This window comes from Macaca nemestrina, chromosome 9, assembly GCF_043159975.1.
Source record: "Macaca nemestrina isolate mMacNem1 chromosome 9, mMacNem.hap1, whole genome shotgun sequence".
Classification (NCBI taxonomy): Eukaryota; Metazoa; Chordata; class Mammalia; order Primates; family Cercopithecidae; genus Macaca; species Macaca nemestrina.
Window position 1 is genome coordinate 32,276,733 of NC_092133.1, and position 23,862 is coordinate 32,300,594.

General features: G+C 38.8%; 1 protein-coding gene across 16 annotated transcripts in view; it reads right to left on the reverse strand.

The window, feature by feature from the left end:
• Positions 1-23,862, reverse strand: part of LOC105478371 (beta-transducin repeat containing E3 ubiquitin protein ligase) — a 250,995-nt gene that overhangs the window by 71,656 nt on the left and 155,477 nt on the right. For all 16 annotated transcript variants that reach the window (XM_011735593.3, XM_011735585.2, XM_011735594.3 and 13 more), the window contains one exon: positions 7,307-7,396. In XM_011735593.3, the coding sequence (XP_011733895.1) occupies positions 7,307-7,396 (90 nt within the window). The remainder of the gene's footprint in view (positions 1-7,306; positions 7,397-23,862) is intronic.

Here is a 23,862-nt window from a genome sequence, read left to right on the forward strand (position 1 = left end):
AACGCACACAGCTCACTGTCAAAGCCATGAAAATCAGCCATTAGTTAAACCCAGACACTGAGTGACTTTATTAGAGGCACTGCAGTTTATTGATGTAGCTCCAGTCAAAGAAGGCTGCATTTGCTTCAGCAGAAGGAAATGTTTATACTGCAAGTAAGTATTTATTGTGGTAATACCCACAACAACAGGACATTTTGAAAAATCCTGTTCTTCATATAGTTGGTTTTGACACAAATTATACAGCAATGAAGAAATGAGTTGGCATAAGAAAGTAGGTAACATTTAATAAACATTCAGTAGCATGAAAATCTATTAACTCAAATCCATAAACATGCTTCACCTCCTATACCTTATATAATAAGAAACCCTATTCTGTGACTACAAATGTTAATCTATTAATAAGGGTGATTTTATTTTGCCCCATATAGCAACAAATATTTTTTCCAAAACAGAAATTTTATTACTTAGGAATCAAAATTATTTCTATAATGATCACACAAGTATAAATTTAAATGATACTATATTCTTATAAAATGTAACATTTCAGTAAGATTGATTACTAATCCTAGTATCATAGATACTCACAATATATTTCAGAATGAGAAAATAGTGCAGCTAAGCAAACAAGCTGAGATTTAAACCCTTCAGTAAGTGACAGTTTCTTAAAGCAGAAGTCAGAACTCCACAGAAAGGTCTGATATTCAGTGAGATAATATCTTTAAAAGATTTGTCCTGGTCATAAAGAATATATATTTTCATGTTGTAAAGAAAATGCTAACTCCAGAAGAAAACAGATTTAAACTTGGCATTTCTAGGCTTGTCTTGAGTATGAACATTTTATAAAAATGTTAGCTAAATGCTGCCTGAACAGCATTTTAGGGGGCTGGAGATGAAGGTATAAATAACAGAAACCGATGCCTTTTAAATAAAGGAATTTAACTAATTCACACACTCTTTCCCCCACCTCCCCTCTTTAGTATTAGGAGGAAACATGGCTTCCTCCTGCTTTCTTTCTACACTAAGATTCCTAGGTAATGTGAAGGCAAGAGTATGCCCTTCTTGCTGTTCCCCTTTTAATGGCCACTTTTTTTTTTTTCCTGAGAAACGTGTGCCACGCTTTTCTCCTTAAAATTCCTGCACTAAAAGACTGCACCATACTGCACTCCGCAAAACGTGCTGATGGCGCCAATTACAAGCCCCCAGCCGAATGCTCCAGCCCCCACCATTCGGGCAGATTTATGCGGACTCTTGCCGACGTTATTACAAGTCAGAGTTTATTGGGAAATTGTTACATTATGCGGAGTGTCTAACAAATTGCTTATGCTGCTATAATTGGATTACAACAGCCGCTTGCTCCCACCGGTAAGATTAGGCAAGTAGGACTCCTGCCGATCTCTGAGCGTTAGCAGTAATTTTATTTGCCTTGCCTCTCTCTTTCCTAACAACATGCCTCTCTCCCTGCCAGCTGTCTGCTGAAAAGGCACAGGCTTGTTCCTTGGCCCTAACAATGCAATTACAGCCCCGCAGATCGCACTGTTTGTGCATTAAGTACAGAGCCAAAACGAGGCGAATTGATCGTTTGACTTTTGGAGAAGCCATGTGATCTCTCTGTGCGGGTGATCCGACATGCATCAGCAGGCAACACTGCAGTCAATTCTTGATGAAGAACTTTCTTCTTTCAACCATCTTTTCCCCAACCTCTCCCTTTTCACTGAGGAAGACACTGACTGGGCTCATCTCATGCTAATCTAGATCAATCCACAAAGACAAGCTTGAGCTTATTAGCTCCCTGGCTAGATAGAAATGTGAATAGGTTCTAGCATCTTGAAGTGCCTCAGTCAGATATATCAGTGGTTCCCAACAGCTGAACCGCTGCTATTTAAAAAACAAAACAAAACAAAACAAAACAAAACCAGGTTCATAAAGAGTTCACTGAAGAAATTTACAGAAACACGGTAGTTCAAAAGAACTACAGAAAGTTTTAGATTTGTAAAATAAAACTGCCTTGGAATGGCTTTATTATAAGCTGTCTATATTATTCTGTCTATATTCAAGGGCCATCCAGAATCAGCACTAAAACCTGGGTCCTGCCTTTCTCAGCAGATCTGCTCTGCTGGAAGATGCTGGTGGCCAACGTGCATAATCAATGTGGCTGGACTTCAGGCTTAAAAACAGCCAGTCTGATGCCCACTCGGGGCAAAGTTTTAAACACATTTTGTTGACAGCTTTCAGTTTCTTGTTTCTTTTTCTTGTATGTTCAACAATGAGTGCCGGTAGCAAGAAGACTGCACAAGCGATTACTCTCATTTTAGGGCATAATTCATAAAGACTCTGGGCTGGGGTCTGGACTTTTTTAAAATCTCTTTTTGGTTGAAAATGGTTTAAATTTTACCAACTTTAGACCAAGATTCCTGTTTATACTTTCCTCAACCAATGGCATATGCTACTTAGGGTTCTTGAAGCTGATTACACAACAAATGTGCAGTCAATCTGCTGATCCGTTTTGGTGCCCCATGTCTGTATTCTTCTTAAACGGCAGGCACATCTAGAAGAAAATGTATTCTTACATCCTTAATCTGACAAACACACAAACTCTTGTCTATAAGAGGTGTCCTGGCTTCTCTTATTAATGCAAAGTGAACTTGGAAAAGTCATTTAACTGTGTATTTCTCTGTAACCCAATTAACACATAAAGCTCATATGAATATTAAGATTTTTAAAAAGAATATTACATCTGAAGTTCATTCCTATCTTTTTGATAGAGCAATAAGCCCAGTGTGTAACATGTTATACTCCAGAGTTTTTCCAACCACATCGGCCTCAATGACATGGTTATATTTTAGTATGCTCTCCGTAAAGCTAATGTTTCGACCTGACAAGAGGTGCCTGTGTGAAGAACGGACCATCTGACATGCTACTTGTGGAACAGTATATTAAAGAAGCCTGTTAACATGTAGTTTAAAACTCAAAAGAAACTCTGAACAGCTGAAATGCCTTATAAATAGCACAGACCCAGAGGAAGTGCAAACGTCTGCATTGTGAATTGTAGATCTTAATTACCGACAATAGCTGGTACAGCAAGTAGCACGGAAAAAAAGTGAAACAGTTGCACTGTTCATGGCTGGCAATAATTCTTCAGGAAAATATTTACTATCAATCAGTTATGAGAAAAGGGACTCTGTGCTCGTAAAACAGCACGTTGCTTCTCATACCAGGACCATTTTGCTTCAGCATAATCTGAATTTAAACAGCTTGTTTCCTGCGGATATAATTTTGGAAATAAATAAAACAAGTCTTCTATCAAAATCTGGAGTGAGTAGAAAGGAACATCACATTTTTCTGTCTCAGTCAGTTTCAAACAGATTATTAGTCACAAATAAAAAAACAGTGACAACAACCAACAACAACTAAAATACAGAACATCCACAAAGGACTACTGAAGGGGTTTATTTTCCAAACATAAAGAGGAAAAACTTCTCTTATCTGGGCCAGGAATCTGGATAGATGTATTCAAACAATTCAATTTTAACTGCATGTGTTTGTGTATCTGTTTGTGGGTGTGGGTAAGGGTAAATTAGGAAAAAAACCTAAGACCAAAATTTGCAGTAATGGTTTAATAAAGCCAATAGCAAGATAACATAAAAAAGTAATGCCTTTCAGCCTTCCAGTTAGTTTTCTTTACCAATTAAAAAAAATTATGAAGGTTGACAATTAATAAGCATAATGTGATTATGGATTTTAAAGACTAAGTTGACAGTTAATAATGATTGTTCATTTAAAGCTACAATAAACACAGAGCTCATCATGCTCCAAACACAAATCTCATGAAACACAGGGCCATAACCAGGAGAAAGAATTCTGAAAAAAAATAAAAAGATTTCTCAATGCCTCCAAATGTTACTTGGATTAAGTTATAGTGATAAAATAGACCCTCCTTCATTTTTAGTTTTAAATTTTTTCTTAGGCCTCTTTCTTCAAATTAAAGATTAACAAGATTATTGCCAATTTAGGGTGGTTGTAATTTGTTTTACAGCTTTGTTTTCTTGTATTCTACAGAGGACTAATGGGTACCCTTCGTAAGGAGCTATTGTAAGACTGTGGTATTTCTGGCAAAGAGTTACAATCAAGGTATTATAGGGGTCCAAACATAATACCATTGGTGCTTTTAGGGAAATAAATGGTATTAATGTCTTCTCTAAAACTTACATGAACCGTATTCAATAATAAGGTTTCAGACTATACTTAGCATCTCTAGCCAAGCCAAAGTCACTCTTTGAACTAGAGAACAAAAACAGTTGATATCACTATATTATAGTTGTTCTCACATGGAAATGGTTACAGATTCAGGCCACAATGGAGTATAATCTGAATCAACGACAGACACTTGTACCAAGTTGAGAAAACACTGTAGCCATATCAACGTAGCAGATGAAACTATTCAGTTAAGGACTAAAGGTGAAGAACAGGAAATAGGGACAAGCTTGCAGACCAACAAAATAATGACAAGTCATTCCATTCAAAGGTCAAGCAATAAATGAGGCCAACAGAAACAGGGATCATGAGACACACAAAACACATGTAAATAAAAAAGAAAAAACTTGGCCGGGCGCAGTGGTTCACACCTGTAATCCCAGCACTTTGGGAGGCCAAGGCGGGCAGATCACCTGAGGTCAAAAGCTCGAGACCAGCCTGGCCAATGTGGTGAAACCCTGTCTCTACTAAAAAATACAAAAATTAGCTGGGTGTGGTGACACGCTCCTGTAATCCCAGCCACTCAGGAGGCTCAGGCAGGCGAATGGCTTGAACCCAGGAGGTGGAGGTTGTAGTGAGCTGAAATGGCACCACTGTACTCCAGCCTGGGCAACACAGTGAGACTCCATCTCAGAAAAAAAAAAAGGAACCAGTGATTTAACTGGGTTCCAATAGGAAATGATAGGCATCATTATTAGATTATTTAAGAGGATGATGAAAGGTTATGGGTGTCAGAATAATGTTAAAATAAGAAACAATGCAATGAGAAGGTCACCACCTGGGAGCAAGTAAAACAGACTGATGAGCAGCAATGAGCAAACTTACTTTCTCACTCAATACCCAAGAGCATGGAAGAAATTACATCATTGTGCTAGAGGGTGGAAGGTTTTTAACCATGTACCACCAAAGCAGAGGGTGGGAGAAAAAAAAAACACAAAAAAACTCCACATCATATAGACACATACCAACCTATTTAGATTAGAGATCCTGGCTTACAAAGTATGGAGAAAACAAAAGGAACAGATGCTCACTTGGCCAGCTCTCAATGAAACTCATTAAAATCATCACCCTGTCCTTGGATTGGTACTCATGCTAAAATTTTACCTTATTTAGCCAGAAGTCACCCACTTGTGATGAAACTAAGAGCAGCATGGCCAAAAAAAAAAAAAAAAAAAAAGAATATTTTTATTTTTAAAGGCCCAAATAACTGTGTACTCCTGTTTCCATGCACAAAAGCAGGATATAAAGGAGACTCGGGCTGAGTGCAGTGGCTCACGCTTGTAATCCCAACTCTTTGGCAGGTCTAGGGGATCACTTGAGGCCGGGAGTTCAAGACCAGCCTAGGCAATACAGCAACACCTCATCTCTACAAAACAAAACAAAACAAAACACCTCTAAAAAACCAAAAACCAAAAATTAGCTGGGTGTGGTGGCACACGACCGTGTCCTCAGCTACTCGGGAGGCTGAGGCTGGAAGATCAGGACTTGAGCCCAGGAGGTAAAGGCTGCATTGGGCTAGGATTGTGCCATTGCACACTACCCTGGGCGACAAAGCAAGACCCTGTCTCTAAAAAGAAAATAAAACAAAACAAAATAGAGTCAATTAGCACTTGTTAGTTGTGACTAAATGACTGAAAAAATAAAAATGTAATTTATAATAATTACATTTTGTAGCAAAATACTAACATATTTGAATTTAAGAGACATTTAACTGATGAACTCTACCTTTTTAAACTATAATTTGAAATAAATTCTGATATTTCTTATATGTATGATTTCAATGGTTATATTTTGTGTGATATATTTCCAGTTGATAGAGCAGGCCCAGAGACTATTAAATGTTTTAAGAAAAAATAAACAAAAACTCTACTTTTGCTATGTTCTGAATGTTTGTATTCTCCCAAATTCATGAAGGCAGACCCCTTGTAAATGGGATTAGTGCCCTTAAAAAAGAGACCTCATATATCTAGCTAGTCTCTTCTATCATGTGAGGATGCAGTGAGAAGGCGCCATCTATGAAGCAGAGAGCAAGCCCTCACCAGATACTGAATCTGCTAATGCTCTGATCTTGGACTTCTCAGCCCCTATAAGAAAAAAATTAGTTTTGTTTATAAGCCACTCAGCTTACAGCATTTTTGTTATAGCAGCCCACATGGACTAAGACAACTGTCCTTAGATTTCTGTAGCAAAGGATGGCAACTACATGATATCAGTCCTGGCTCTAATAATAACAGTAAGGAACTGAGGGCCTGGGTCTACAATAAAATAGGTTAAACTAAAATAGTTGCAGTTGGGAATGTTGTAACAGTAACAAATCTATGAATAGATATAAAGGCAATTATTTTTGCAGATAATTCAGGTAAAAGAAACAAAGTCCATACTTAATAGTACTTATTCCTAAAATAAAATATCTGACACTTGAATTTAAGTCAAAGTTCCTTAGTAATGACAGATATTTGGAAAATGTAAGTTATGATAGATATAAAAAGCATCAGATCTCTAATATTTAAGATAAATTTTACATCTAGGCTATAGAGATGACATATATACATGAAAAAGAGGTAGCCCATAGACATGACTAAACATACTTGTCCGTGTGGATCAAGATCATCAAAAGCAGTATTTCTAACATTAGCCACTCAATAAATAAGAATAGTGATATAATAATTGGGTTGCCTACAGCATATTTCACAATCCTTGCAATGATGTGATGTACTCTATACATAACTGCATTTAAAAACCATAAACTTATCAAAACAATTGTACATTATCTTATACAAATCCTACTGATATGTGATAATCTACAACTAGTGTCAAGAAACAAATGTGAATCAGTCTAAAGTGTGACCAGAATTCATAAGCAAAAGATTCTGTTGCAATTAAGAGGTGGAGAATCTAACTTGTAATCTGTTCTAGATAAAATGATGCCTGTTTATATTTTTTTCTTAAATATATAATCCTGTAATAGTCCTTAAGCAATACCAAGTAAAGATGTCTACAGATATGGTACTGTTATGGTGTGGTATAATATACATTGATGAGTAATATTACTTACTTTGGCCACACAATTCTCAGTCTTCATAGCAGTGCTTGCTAAACATACTGTTTCTTGGTTTAAGCAGAGTCTGGCACAGCTGTTGTACGTCTGTAAAAAGAATTTGTTGGAAACAGGTTTTTAAAATATTGAAATACTGCCATATACTGTTTTCATATTCTGCTCTATTTCTCAAGTCAAAACACAAATAGATTTTATCTATAAATTAAGACTTATGGGAACTGAGAGGTAAGTTAGAAAAGGAGGAGGGCAAAGATAAAGCCCACAAAAGCCACTGATGTGCCCATGAACAAGTATGTAAGCAGCAGTGGCTTCAATGTATTAATGATTAACGGAAGGTGAGGGTACTGATTATATAGCATTTTAAAATGCAAATTTGAAGAGCTTAGTTCTGTTTAAAACAACAGTTACTGTTCTAAGAAAAGATTTATTTTTGTTATGTTTTCTTTTTAAACTCTCAAAACGATCAAGATCTGAAAGAAGTGAGAGGGCATGTTTCTTCCCCCCACGTCCCCTCCCCCCCCGGAGATGAAGTCTTGCCCTGTCGCCCAGGCTGGGGTGCAGTGGTGTGATCTCGGCTCACTGTAACCTCCACCTCCGGGGTTCAAGCGATTCTCCTGCCTCAGCCTCCCGCAGAGGACATGTTTCTTTCTCTCTTTTTTTTTTTTTTTTTTTTTTTTTGAGATAGGGTCTTACTCTGTCACACCAGCTGGAAGTATAGCAGTGAGATCTTGGCTCACTGCAATCTACGCCTCTGGGACTCAAGTGATCCTCTGGAGTAGGTGGGGGACTATAGGTGCATGCCACCACGCCCAGGTAATTTTTTGTATTTTTTGTAGGGATGGGGTTTTGCCATGTTGCCAAAGCTGGTCTTGAACTCCTGAGCTCAAGTGATCCTCCTGCCTCAGGCTTCTAATGTGCTGGGATTACAGGGATGAGCCATCGTGTTCAGCTGACATGTTTCTTATTCAGAACAATAAATGAAAAAATTTCAAACTATCCAGAAAAAAAAAAAAAGATTTTAAAACAAATCATGAAATATTTTTAAAAGAATATCAGTACAAGCTTTGACTTTTGGCTTTAAAAAGAAAAAAGAAACCAAAATTGAAAGAACACTGAAAAAAGATAAACCAACATTTACCTAGATCTTTTTTTTTTTTTTTTTTTTTTAAGATGGAGTCTTGCCCTGTTGCCAAGGCTGGAGTGCAGTGGCACAATCTCGGCTCATTACAAACTCTGCCTCCCAGGTTCAAGCGATTCTCCTGCCTCAGTCTCCCGAGTAGCTGGGCTTACAGGCGCCCGCCACCATGCCCAGCTAATTTTTTGTATTTTTAGTAGAGATGGGGTTTCATCACGTTGGCCAGGCTGGTCTTGAACTCCTGACCTCAGGTGACCCACCCGCCTTGGCCTCCGGAAGTGCTGGGATTACAGGCATAAGCAGCCTCACTGGGCCTATCTAGACCTTAGAATTTATCCCTTAAGTACATCTGGTAACGTTCAGGAGATAAAATAGAAAAATCAGGCCAGCTGCGGTGGCTCACGCCTGTAATCCTAACACTTTGGGAAGCCGAGGAGGGAAGATCGCCTGAGCTCAGGAGTTTGAGGCCACCCTGGGCAACATGGTGAAACCCTGTCTCTACTAAAATACAAAAATTAGCCGGGCATGGTGGTGGGTACCTATAGTTCCAGCCACTCAGGAGGCTGAGGCACGAGAATCGCTTGAGCCCAGGAGACGGAGGTTATAGTGAGTTGAGATCACGCCACTGCACTCCAGCCTGGGCAACAGAGCAAGACACCGTCTCCAAATAAAATAAGAAAAAAATCATAGGAAATAGATTTTAAAAATTGGTGGTAACTGGGCATGGTGGCTCATGCCTGTGATCCCAGCATTTTGGTAGGCCGAGGTAGGGGAATCACTTGAGCCTAGGAGTTTGAGATCAGCCCGAGCAACAGAGCGAGGCCCCATCCCTACTAAAAACAAAACAAAACATTGGTAATACTATAGTTATACTTCATGAAAAGCAAACTTACTAGTAATTACTGGACAAAGTATTAATAGAAATGTTTCCTTTTAGTCTTAAGTTTTTACTGATGGTATAAATCATGTTTATCAAACTTTAGTGTGCATCAGAATCATCTGGAAGGAGGGCTTGTTAAAACACAGATCTCGGTGGGGCGCGGTGGCTAACACCTGTAATCCCAGCACTTTGGGAGGCAAAGGCAGGTGGATCACTTGAGATCAGAAGTTTGAGACCAGCCTGGCCAACATGGTGAAACTCCATCTCTACTAAAGAAACACAAAAAAAATTTAGCCAGACATGGTGCCGCGTGCCTGTAATCCAGCTACTCGGGAGGCTGAGGCAGAAGACTCATTTGAACCTGGGAAGCAGAGGCTGCAGTGAGCCGAGATCACGCCACTGTACTCCAGCGTGGGTGACAGAGCAAGACTCTGTCTCAAAACAAAATGAAACAAAACAAACATAGATTGCTAGGTTTCATCCCCAGAGCTTCTGAATATTTGCATTTTTAACAAGGCCCCAGTTGACGTTAGTGCTGCTGATCCAGCAACACTCTTCGGGAACCATTGCTATAAATATTTGTGTTGGATTTAAGAAGAAAAATCTTAAGACACACTTAAAACCAACAGTAAGAAAGAATTCAATTTTTTAACATTTTGAGATAATTTTAGATTTATGGAACACGTACAAAAATAGTAAAGGTCAAGAACAGTGGCTCATGCCTATAATACCAGCACTTTGGGAGGTAGAGGCAGGAGGGTTACTTGAAACCAGGAGTTCCATACAAGCCCACATTTTTATTAAAAAAAAAAAATTAACTGGGCGTGGCAGCACAGGCCTGTAGTCCTGGCTACTCGGGAGGATTGACTGAGCCTGGGAGTTGAAGACTGCAGGGAGCTATGATTATCCCACTGAACTCCAGCCTGGGCAACAAATCAAGATACCATCGGCCGGGCGCGGTGGCTCAAGCCTGTAATCCCAGCACTTTGGGAGGCCGAGACGGGTGGATCACGAGGTCAGGAGATCGAGACCATCCTGGCTAACACGGTGAAACCCCGTCTCTACTAAGAAATACAAAAAACTAGCCGGGCGAGGTGGTGGGCGCCTGTAGTCCCAGCTACTCGGGAGGCTGAGGCCGGGGAATGGCGTGAACCCGGGAGGCGGAGCTTGCAGTGAGCTGAGATCTGGCCACTGCACTCTAGCCTGGGCTACAGAGCGAGACTCCGTCTCAAAAAAAAAAAAAAAAAAAAAAAGATACCATCTCTTTAAAAAAAGAAAGAAAAAATAAATATTTCTTTTTTTTTTTTTTTGAGACGGAGTCTCGCTCTGTCACCTGGGCTGGAGTGCAGTGGCCGGATCTCAGCTCACTGCAAGCTCCAAAAAAATAAATATTTCTTATATACTCGTCACCCAGTTTACCCATATGTTAATGTCTTACATAATCACAGAACATTTATCAAAACTAAGAAATTAACTTGGTACTATATAAAGTACAAAACTTACTCAGGTTTCACGTTTTTCCACTAATGCCCTTTTTCTGTTCAGCATCTAATCTAGGATTCCACATTGCATTTATTTGTCACGTCTCTTAGGGCTCCTCTTATTTTGAACAATCCCTCAGTCTTTCCTTGTCTTTCACGACTGATACTGCTAAACAGCACTGATCAGTTAATCTACAGACTGTGCCTCAAGTTGGGTTTGTCTGATGTTTTCTCATGATCAGACTGAGGTTATTTTGGGGAAAGATACTTTAGAGGTGATGTGCCCTTCTCACTGCATCAAATCAGAAGGTATGTTGATATTTCTGGTGATGTTAGCCTTGATTATATAGCTAAGGACATGTCTGCCAAGATTCTCCAGTATAAACATTATTTTTCCCTTAGGAATTACTGAATACATATATATATATGGCAAAATACTTTGAGACTATGCAAATATTCTGTTTCTACTTGAATCTCAGCTTGCTAATTTTAGCATCCATTGGAGAATCATGCCTATGGTAATTTTTACTGTGTATTCTAATAGTGAATTTATTATTTTTGTCTTTCCTTCCACGTTTATTAACTGGAATTCTTCTGTAAGGAAAAGCTGTGATTTCACTCCTCATTTGTTTATTTACTCATTTGTTTATTTGTATCAGCATGAACAGATATTTTAAAGAATCTGATTTTGATCAACTATTATTCTTTGGAAAGAAAATAGGTAAAATTTAAGAAAAAATGGGGAAAATAGTAGAGATATATAACTCCCCATTGATACTATAAAGTCAGTTTTTTGTTTTTTGTTTTTTTTTTTGAAACGGAGTCTTACTCTGTCTCCCAGGCTGGAGTGCAGTGGCGCAATCTCGGCTCACTGTAACCTGCACCTCCCAGGTTCAAGTGATTCTCCTGCCTCAGCCTACCAAGTAGCTGGGATTACAGACATGTGCCACCACGCCTGGCTAATTTTTTGTATTTTTAGTAGAGACAGGGTTTCACCATGTTGGCCAGGCTGGTCTTGAACTCCTGACCTTAATTGATCTGTCTGCCTTGGCCTCCCAAAGTGCTGAGATTACAGGTGTGAGCCACCATGCCCAGCTGTTTTTCTTTTAAACAAGCTAAACCTTAAAAAATTTACCAACTTGTTTTATTCTTATAATCTAAGCAAAAATTATTTCAAAATATATATGAAAAAACAGAGCATTAGAAATTAGTGTACAGATTTAAATATTGGTGCATGTAAATTCTGGGCTCTAGATTTGTTATTTCTTTTGCATTGTCTAATTCCACAAACATTTACTATTCACACAAACACAACATAAATATTTTTAAAATAAAATTCACTGTTTTAAAGATAAATTTATTAAGTAATCAGTATTTGCTGAATAAAATATAACTGGACTCAAAGAGTTCTGCTTCCAATAATGGCAGAAATGTTTGTATCAGATTAACCCTCCTGCAGATAGGAAAAACATTTTATTTTTTATTTATTTATTTATTTTTTTGAGACGGAGTCTCACGCTGTTGCCCAGGCTGGAGTGCAGTGGCACGATCTCGGCTCACTGCAAGCTCCGCCTCCCGGGTTCCCGCCATTCTCCTGCCTCAGCCTCCTGAGTAGCTGGGACTACAGGCGCCCGCCACCGCGCCCGGCTAATTTTTTGTATTTTTAGTAGAGACGGGGTTTCACTGTGGTCTCGATCTCCTGACCTTGTGATCCGCCCGCCTCAGCCTCCCAAAGTGCTGGGATTACAGGCTTGAGCCACCGCGCCCGGCCGGAAAAACATTTTAAAGCTATGTAAAGGCACTGGAGATCGACTTAAAATAGGCAGAAATGGGGAAGGAGTGGCCTGATCTTGAAAGAAGAGAACCGGCTGGGCGTGATGGCTCAAGCCTGTAATCCCAGCACTTTGGGAGGCCGAGACGGGCGGATCACGAGGTCAGGAGATCAAGACCATCCTGGCTAACATGGTGAAACCCCGTCTCTACTAAAAAATACAAAGAACAAGCCGGGCGAGGTGGCGGGCGTCTGTAGTCCCAGCTACTCGGGAGGCTGAGAAGAGAATGGCGTAAACCTGGGAGGCGGAGCTTGCAGTAAGCTGAGATCTGGCCACTGCACTCCAGCCTGGGCTACAGAGCGAGACTCCGTCTCAAAAAAAAAAAAAAAAAGAAAAAAAGAAAGAAAGAAAAAGAAGAGAACCACATTGGGTGAGATGTGTGTTTATGTGCTTTTCCCCCGAAGGCACTCACGAGTCCACTTGGTGCAGAGTGACTAGAATTCAATCTGAAAGCCACAGTCTATTGGCTTGAGATATCAAGTGATAGAGTTCAAAACTGCCATAGTGGCTGGCAATAGAGAACAGAAATCCCAGAAATGAAAGAGAACCACAGGGGAAGGAGGAAGACTAAAAAAATTACATATAAATTTCCCTAATATCTATGGCTAACCCCCAAACTACATACATGAAGGGGAGATTCCAAGGATTTCAATGGAGAGCAACAGCTGGAGGGTTGAAAGGTCCGTGCGGATATTCCAGCTGCTGCTCATGAGGGGAGAAAGAGTTTACAGTTTGACTTTTACCAAGTTAGAGGGACTTAATAACATCTTAGGCTTTCCATTGAAAATTCAAAGAGACCATGAGTTTAGATTCAAGAGTATGTCTTAGGACTAAGGGCATAACCAAAACACACCTGACCTTAACAAACATAAAACCAAGCCTCTACAAGGCCATAGTGATCAGCCAGTAATTTAATCAGAGGAAGAAAAAATGAATTCAGAGTTTCTACAATGTACCATTTATAATGTCGGTTATATAATCAAAAAATTACTAACCATGAGAAAAAGAAGATAAATGGGATCCACTGTCAAGAGAAAAATGAACCAAAAACCAACCCTGAGAAGACCTAGTTGTAGAAATTAGCATATTATAGCTCTAAAGAAGCTAAAACAGATATGTTCAAACTTGAACATAGCAATAAAAGATATGATCACGATGAATAAACAGATGAAAAATTCTACCAGAAAATGAAAAACCAAAAATAAACTAAATAGAAATTCTAGAACTGAAAAGTGCATTATCTGAAATGAAAAATTCAGGCTGGGTGTGGTGGCTCATGCCTGTAATCTCAGCACTTTAGGAGGCTGAGGCAGCAGGATAGCTTGAGTCCAGGAGTTCAGGACCAGCCTGGGCAATGTATTGAGTCCCTATCTCCACAAAAAATAAAAAAAAATTGGCCAGGCCCAGCGGCTTACACCTAGCACTTTGGGAGGCTGAGGCGGGCAGATCACCTGACGTCAGGAGTTCGAGACCAGCCTAGCCAACTTGGTGAAACCCCACCTCTACTAAAAATACAAAAATTAGCAGGACATGGTGGCCCATACCAGTAATCCCAGTTACTGGGAGAGGCAGAGGGAGGAGAATCACTTGAACCCGGGAGATGGAGGTTGCAGTGAGCCAAGATTACACCACTGTCCTCCAGCCTGGGCAACAGATTGAGACTCTGTCTCAAAAAAAAAAAAAAAAAAAAAGAAAGAAAAATTAGTTGGGCATGGTGGTGTACACCTGTAATCCCAGCTACTCAGGAGGCTGGGGTGGGAGGTTACTTGAGTCCAGGAGGTCAAGGCTGCAGAGAGCCATGTTCATGCCACTGCACTTCAGTCTGAGCAACAAGAGTGAGACCCTGTCTTTTTTTTTTTTTTTTTGAGACGGAGTCTCGCTCTGTCGCCCAGACTGGAGTGCAGTGGCGCGATCTCCGCTCACTGCAAGCTCCGCCTCCCGGGTTCACGCCATTCTCCTGCCTCAGCCTCCGGAGTAGCTGGGACTACAGGTGCCCACCACCACGCCCGGCTAATTTCTTTTTGTATTTTTAGTAGAGACGGGGTTTCACCGTGTTAGCCAGGATGGTCTCGATCTCCTGACCTCGTGATCCGCCCGCCTCGGCCTCCCAAAGTGCTGGGATTACAGGCTTGAGCCACCGCGCCCGGCCGAGACCCTGTCTTTAAAAAAACAAAAAATTCACTGGAGAGGATTAAAAAGCAGACTGGAAGTGGTAGAAAAAAGGTCAATGAAGACAGATAAACTGAAAAAAAAAAAAAAAAAGAGATAAACTGAAGAACAGAGAGGGAAAAAAGGAGATTAAGAAAAGGAAAAAGAAAAGATTGGTCTTAGTCACTGTGTGGGACAATTCTGGGTTTTCTAGAATATATGCATGGCTGGAGTCCAAGGGATTGAGAAGAGAATGGTACAGCAAAGAAGTTACAAAAATAGTGATCAAATACTTCCCCAAATTTTGTGAAAACTAGTGGCTTTCTGATTTAAGATCAGCAAACCCCAGTCATATTAAAAATACAAAGAAAACAACACACATAGGCCCATCACAGTCAGAACTGTTGAAAACCAGTGACAAAGATAAAACCTTGAATGCAGCCAAGGAAAAAGGGGATGTTAATGTATCTAGGAGTAATGATATAAATAACGTCAGGCTTTTCATAAAAAATGAAGGCGAGAAGACAAGGGAACAATATTTTTATTTTTATTTTATTTATTTATTTTTGAGGTAGATTCTTACTCTGTGGCCCAGGCTAGAATGCAAGGGCACGATCTAGGCTCACTGCAACCTCTGCCCCCTGGGTTCAAGCAATCCTCCTGCCTCAGCCTCCCAAGTAGCTGGGACTACAAGCGTGCACCATCACTCCCAGATAATTTTTGCATTTTTAGTAGAGACAGGGTTTCACCATATTGGCCAGGCTGGTCTCGAACTCTTGACCTCAGGTGATCCACCCAACCTCGGCCTCCCAAAGTGCTGGGATTATAGGCGTGAGCCACCATGCCCAGCTGTGAACAACATTTTTAAAGTGCTGAAAGGAAAAAAATCTCAAACCAGGCTTCCAGTGTTAGGAAAAGGGTGGGGTGGCTCATGCCTATAATTCCAACATTTTGAGAAGCCAATGCGCCCTGGAGTTCAAGACCAGCCTGGGCAACATAGTGAGACCCCACCTCTACCAAAAAATAAGAAAGAAAGATGACAGAAAAGAAGGAAGGAAAACAAAATATGGAAAGAGAGAAATCTAGACCAAACCCTGTGCGGTTGAATTAGAATTGAAGTTATCAGTGTGAACTAATGGTTTTCAAAGTATATAAATATAGATGTAAAAGAAAAGTCAGTGTTTGAATCTTGGTTTCTAAATACCATTCTGCACTAAAGGGAATCATATATTCATGGAAATATGGTTGATTCCAGGACTGACCAGGGAAACTATAAGATAGAAATACTCAGACAACGATGAAGATATGTCAAAGGTGGCATGGAAGCCTGCCTAAAGAGGCTTTCAGTAGCCCAATATGAAACAACCACAGTATTAAAATAAAAGATATTAACATATTATAATCTGTTGAATAAACAGGAAACATTTCTTCAAAAACACAAATTATCAAAATTGACACAACATGAAAGAGAAAATCTGAACAGCTCTAAACCTCTAAAAGAGGCTCAAAATGCTCTAAAAAATCTTGCCACGTAAATTTAAATAATACGTTAAAAAAAAAGTTTCACAAAGAAAACTCCAGGCCCAAGTGCTTTCACTCGTGAATTCTATGAAATCTGAAGGAAGAAACACCACCAGGATTATACACAAGTGCTTTTAGAAAATAGAGGAGAATGGGAGGAAGACTTCCCAAAATTCATTTTATGAGACCAGCATAAGCGTGATACCAAAACCTGGCAAACTCTTAAAAGAGAAAACTAAAAACCAGTACCTCACATGAAACAGACACAAAAATTCTTAACAAAAATCAAGGTAATTTGTCGTATTAACAGAATAAAGGGGGCAAAATCCTATATGATATATCTCAGATTAAAAAAAAAGTAGTTATCCAGATTATCTGTCGATTTTTGGAGACAGGTTCTCACTCGGTTGCCCAGGCTGGAGTGCAGTGGTGTGATCATAACTCACTGTAGCCTCCAACTCAAAGGGCTCCAGCGATCCTCCCACTTTGGCCCTCCAAAGTGCTGGGATTATAGGTGTGAGCCACCACACCCAGCCCCTCACAGACTTCTTTTTAATAGAAAGTGCTAGGTTGATTCTAAAACTTATATAGAAATGCAAGCTATCTGGAATAACAAAAAATAAAACAACAAATCTAGAGAACTCACACTACCTGATTTCATGGCCCATTATATAAAACTACAATAATCAAGACACTATGGTATTTGGTGCAAGGATAGACACCTGTCATTTTTCTTGTCCTCCTTGTCTACAAGGACATAAAATAGGGATGAGTCAGTGCCTTAGCCACTGTCACCCACTGCTCTGTGTCCAGCAGCAACGTTTTCTTCAGGAGGTTCAAGAATAGACTACTCTTACATAACTAAATGGTTTGGACAAATGAATTCATGTAATTCAATGGGGGAAAAGAAAATCTTTTCAACAATGGTGCTGAAACAACTGCATGAAATTACTGCAAAAATAATGAAGCCCAAACTCTACTTCACGGCACGTATAAGAATTTGAAATGGATCACAGAATGAAGTATAAATTCTAAACTTATAAAGTTCCCAGAAGAAAACTTAGAAGAATATCCTTCACAATCATGGGGTAGACAAAGAAGATATCTCAGGTAGGACCAAAGGAAGCATCCCATCTAAAAGAAAAAACCGGCTGGGTGCGGTGGCTCATGCCTGTAACCCCAGCACTTTGGGAGGCTGAGGCGGTCGGATCACACGAGGTCTGGAGTTCGAGACCAGCCTGGCCAACACGGTGAAACCCTGTCTCTACTAAAAATACAAAAATTAGCTGGACGGGGTGGCGCGTACCTGTAATCCCATCTACTCAGGAGGCTGAGGCACAAGAATCGCTTGAACCCGGGAGATGGAGGTTGCAGTGAGCCGAGATCATGTCACTGCACTCCAGCATGGGGGACAGAGTGAGACTCTGTCTCAAAAAAAAAAAAAAAAAAAAAAAGAAAGAAAAAAAAAAATTGGTAGACTGGATTTCATCCAAATATTAGAAACTTCTCATCAAAACACACCGTGAACATGCGAGCCATAGACTGTGAGAAAATAATCAGAGTACATATACCCGACAAATGAATGGTATCCAGAATTCAATATAGTTGAGTCTACAACTCAATAATAAAAAAGGCAAACAATGCAATTTTTAAAAATGGCTAAAAACTTAAAAGATACTTCACAAAGAAAATGTCTGAATAAACAATAAGCACATGAAAAAGTACTTAACATTTGCTCACCAAAAACCTTTATGGAAGAACATTTATAGTAACTTCACTTATAATGATGGAAATGGCTCAGATATTCACCAAAAGGAGACAGAAAACAAATTGCAATATATTTATTCAACTCAATGAAAGAGAATAAACCACTGATATACACAGCAACATAGAGGAATCTCACAAACATTATGCAAAGTGAATGTCAGACCCCAAAAATGTAGCATTCCAATTACACAAAATTCTAGAAAAGGCAAAATTAATCTATAGTGACAGTAAGCTGATCAGTATTTGATCCATTGGTGGTGTGAAAAATAAGCAGAAAGGAGAACAAGAGACATTCCTGGGTAATGAAAATATTCTATAGTGTAATTAGGGTGGTGGTTACACAAGTGGTTAGATTTATCAAAAGTTCAGACTTACACAATTAATATCTGTATAATTCACTGTATGAAAACTTCCAATAAAAGTACCTTAGGAGTAAATCTTTTACAGAGGTTTGTCCAGTCAATCAATAAACGTATCATGCTATTTTTCTGAAAATACTAAGTTATAAAAAGAAAATTTGTTTTCCTTCAAAATTACCCTCTTTTCCCTTCATGAATGAATATGTAATAACATGTTCAGGGGAACATTAGATAGATTCAGAAATTCTGTGCCAGGCCTGAGGGAGTTTCCAGAGTAGGGCTATATGTAGGACTTTATTTTCTAGACATTCCATCTGTAAAATGGGTAAATGACTTTGCTTATCTCCCAAGGAAGTAACACAGATCAATAAACTAAAATTTGTCATAGTTCCTTTACCACTCTGCAATTAAAAGGCTAAAACATTCAATATTTTCCTATAAGACTCTCTCCAGTTTGAAATCCAACTAGTGAATATAACAGCACAGGCAAGATAGGTTCTGCCCCCAAGCAACACTTGAAAAGGTAGCTTCATTGCTGAACCAGAGACAGTGTCTTGCGTTGGAGTACTTTAATACGTTTTTATACCGTGTATAAAGCACATAAGCATAAACTAGTAAGATGCCTTGCTGAAAACTACCTTCTTTGTGAAAGCAGGCTGTAATTCTGAACAAGTTTTCAATTTTCACACTGCTGCTAGGGTAAAACATTTTAAAGAGTTTAATTTTTTACAATGGATTCAATGACATAGGATTATCTAACAAAGTAATGGCTAATCAATAGAAGGTTTAGTTGTCAGGTGAAACATATAACACACTAAAAGGGATTGATTGCCAGACTTCTCCTTATTTACTAGAAGGTATATATTTAAAATGACACAAACTTGTTACTAGGCTGCATTCTTTTAACCTTGCAAAAAGCTGCTTAAGAAATCTGTTCAGCAGGCCTATAGCATAACAAGATATAGTATAATGAAAATTGCTAGTGACTGGGAGTGGGGGTATAGGAAGATAGGGACTTCCAGATATACGGTAACATCAAATCATGTCCCACACAAGAATATGGTATAGAAAAAGCAAACCAAAAAGCGACATCTAAGGATGCTGGAAGTGGGTTTTAAAAACGCCACACAGATGCTACTGAATCCTGTTCAATAGATGCAAAGCTGTATCTGATATCATTCCATGTTGTTTTTAGGGCAGGTTTCTTTTTTTAGGGCTCATGCAGCTGAACACAACAGGCTTCCCCCCACCCCCGCCTTTTTTAATGGTACATCCAGAGTAAGCACTGAAAACAAAATGAATTGGGCCCATATGGACTTTGACCAGCATATAAACTGTTTCCTTTATAATTTACTCCCAGTATCACAACTTTCTATATGAAAATACACTCTTTATGGTCATTGCAACCCAGGAGTTCAATAATATTTTTTCTACTAAGTCAGTGATTACACAATTTATCAAAGAATGATTACATTAAAATACAAATAAAACAAAGCACCAACCCCCTATACGGTCTTCCTTCCTCAAAGTAATTTTAAGAAAGCTGGTTATTAAATTGCTTCTTTTTGAAGAAGGCTTTTTGTAGCTAGGCACAAATTGCCAAACTGTGTTTTTTAAAAAAAGTTATTAGACTCTAAAGGATTCAACAGAAGTGGGAAGTTATATAAACAAATCACTTCATCAGATTTGGAAAGATCACTTTTGTCTTACTTAAGAGACCTACATTAATTACCTTTAAGGTCTTTTACATGGACTATGTAAAATAAGTACAATTTATTTATTTATTTCTAATGAGGTGCTTCTTCCAAAGTATTAAATAATGTCTACAAATGCAAAAGCATTTTTATAAATAGGTAATTAAAACAGATGACTAAAATTAAGTCAAGTTGCAAAACATTACCCAGAATGCATTGTGATTTTTTTTTTTAATTAATAAACATCTCAGGCATTTTTTTTTTTTTTACCCAAAGCCCAAAGCACTTTAGGGGGGCAAAAAGAGATAGTAAGTTTTACAGAATAAAACAACAACAACAACAACAACAAACAACCACACATATATAATGAAATAATGTCAAAGCCCAAACTAAAGTATTTACAAGATAGTCCCTTAAGCACAGTTTGTCATATTGCAATTACACCTTGCCTACTGCCAAGCCAAAGTGCTTACTATTGCCACTAGAGGGAGAAGTGTCTTAACACAAAGCAACAGCAGATAGGGAATGGATTTTCTTGAGCAATTATCAGAACAAAGCTCCCTTGGCTGTGTGTACCTTCTAATTACTCAATACAATTAAAATGACTAACCTAAAACAAATAGAGAGAAAAAAAACACCCCTGCCTGCCTGATATCAGGGACTTCATTAAACCTTTTTCCCTCATCAATCAAATCAGAAAGAAGGGAATGCCATCATATATGAACATTACAGAGCTATTAAAGGAAGGGAATTCTGCGGTTTTTTTTTTTTTTTAAAGGAGGAAAAGGAGCCCGCTTGAAAAAAGAAATGTCTTGGTATTTACCCATCTGGATGCTGCTTGAAAATAAATTGTCCTCCAAAGAACAGAAATACAGTATGTTTTCTCTCAGTTCACTGGCTTATGAATGACTTTTTGTTGTTGTTGTTGTTTTGTTAATACACACTATAATGTCATTTTCTGTGTCAGTGATGTGCTTTTTCCTCCTACTCATCCAACTGTATAAAGGAACTATGCCTATCAGACTTCCATGGCTGATTTAAGTTCTTCACTGCTGTTTTTTGCGGATCTACTCCAAGGCAATGTTTAGAATGTAGGAATTTTTTCAGGGAAGGGCAATATGGTAGAAAAGGAAAACAGCTACTTATTCCCTCTAAAAGACTTATGTAGTTCCTTTTATAAGGCCCAGTCATTAACAGAAGATGACAACAGAGTCATTTTTCTTTCAGCTGACAATTGTGACATTTTTCCAGCAGCGTGCAAGGTGTTGAAAACCTGGCAGCTGTTACCTCCTGGGATGAAGATACTTTTTTATCCTCCCTTGACAGTTTAACTCAGTGGGTCAGCACCTTTAAAGACTGCAAAGTATCCTTGAAGAGGATGGAAGCTTGAATTACTGCTCCCTCCCTAATCAATGTAAACCCTCACTGCAGGTGAAGTCTCCATCTATAGAGGTGCATGGGGGAGGAAAATGTAATGCCCTGAGCCAGATGGTTTTTATCTTGTTTTTAAAGAATAAAGGAACAAGCTAACAAGAGAGACAGCTACTTTGTTAGCTTCTTGGCCTCTCTCATGGCTTTGCATCCCCAGGGTTCCAGCTACACAAGAGAAAGAATACAGAAAAACGTAAACACTTAAAGAAATATAACTAGAGGGCTGGCATCATGCTGCTTTCAAAGAGTTGAGAGAGCTCTACTCAATGCTTTATTTATCACTGCCCACGTTCTCAGGATGGTAAGTGGACACATACACAAAGGAAATGGGGGATGGGAGAGGGATTAGACAACGGTCACAATTTACTCAATTACAGAGAAAGGCAGGGCTGACAGATCCTGTTAGCACCAATGAGAAGCAAAGGGTTGAACGTTGTAATGCCACATTTTCAAAAAGTAATGAGTACTTTCATGTATCCTCCCAGGCCTTTGCCCTTGATTGCAGATAGGAATAAAAGCTAAGAAAAGAGTGGCTATCCTTTCCTTGGCTTCACATTTTTAGGAGTAAAACAAAAATTGCAGCTATTTTATACATCCTTTAAATAAAAGTTCATATTTAATGCCAAGAAATGAGATTATTCTGAAACTAAGAAAATTAACTTTAAGGATATACTGCTCTACTTCCTCTCCCTACCCCAAACTCTGCCACCTTCAGATGCTGGAAATGAAACAAAAAAGCAGGTATACAAAATGACTTGGTGACAGACACAGGGAACAGTGTCTCTTAATTTCCACCTTCATTATTTCTTGTTCTGGTAATATCTTTGTCAGGTTTTGGATTTATAAGTCAAGAAGTGTTCTTTCCTTCTCTATTCTGTGAAAGGGTCTGGAATAAAATTCGTATCATTTCTTCCTTAAATAGTTGTTGAATTCACCAGTAAAACCACATGTCCCTTCTGATAATTAATTAAATTTATTTAATAGACATAGGGCTATTCAAATTTTGCTTCACTATGTGTTAAAGAGTTTTGGTAAGTTGTATTTTTCAAGGAATTTGTTCAACTTGCCAAATTTTTGGCATAAAGTTATTTGCTCTTCCAATATTTAGATAGCGCTCCCAATTAACATGTAGTAGTTATGTCCCATTGACAATGGCAAAATGCTATTTTTGAATAATATATGTCAACTACAATATTAGTTAAAAACAATGCTAAATTGCTAGAATATAACTGAACTTTTTATAATCAATAATGAGTTTCTGAAATCCCATTAGAAATATCTGCAAAAGAATCTCAAGTTAATGAGATGCAAATCCTTCTTGTATCAATACTAGGTATAAGGAGGCCTTGACATCTTTTTGTTTACAGAAGTTGACTACAGGAAAAACAAAACAAAACAAAAACAAAAAAACAAAACTAGCAAATGGCACTTCATTATTGTCATACGCAATAGAGAAAAGAGGGAGTTTAAACAGCTTATATACTATGTCCTACCTTAAAAAAATCAGCAATGGGGTAATCAAGTTCAGGGCAGTCCTGGACAGCTGCCCTGTGACCCGCTTCTATTGACCCCTGCTATTCATCACTCTTCCCTAAGATAGAGGGGGCAAGCTCCTAGGGAGTGACCACCACAATAGATAGACACAAGCCAACAGTAATCTGGTTCGAGCAAAAAACCAGATGGCACTGCAATAAATTTACAAATCTGCATTCATGGGGCTGTTAAAACACCCAGAAGCTAAAAGACTCTGAGGGCCCCAGGAGGATCTCCTACTTCCCTGTTTCTAAAGGCCATTTCTCTTTCCAAGAACATTTGAGTTCATGCTCTTCACAAAGAGAATGGAGGTAAAACCCTTTACAAAGAAGGGAGGAGAAAAAGCCTCATGACCTAATTAATCTCAGAGCTTGGATCTCAACACTGAATGACAGATATTAGAAAAATCATTTTAGAACACCATGAGGGGGGGGAAAAGGTTGTTAAAGTGGGCGGGGGGGGAAGAGAACCTGCTAAAACAGCAATGAAAAAAACAACATTAAATCTCTTTCGAATACTGCACACCACAGATCTCGCAAGTAGAAAATGATTCAATAACGTATGCATTTATTTTTAAAATGAATCAGATTAGTCCCATGTGTGACCTGCTGGTCCATCTGTATGTGCTGGACTTAATAGGCACGATTCTCTCTCTTGCTTCAGTTTGAAGTATGAGAGAGATAAATTTAGTTTAATTTTCAACAGATCAGCCTATCCATTTTCCAAATGGACCATCTGGATCAGCCTATTAAAATTAATTTATAACTTTGCA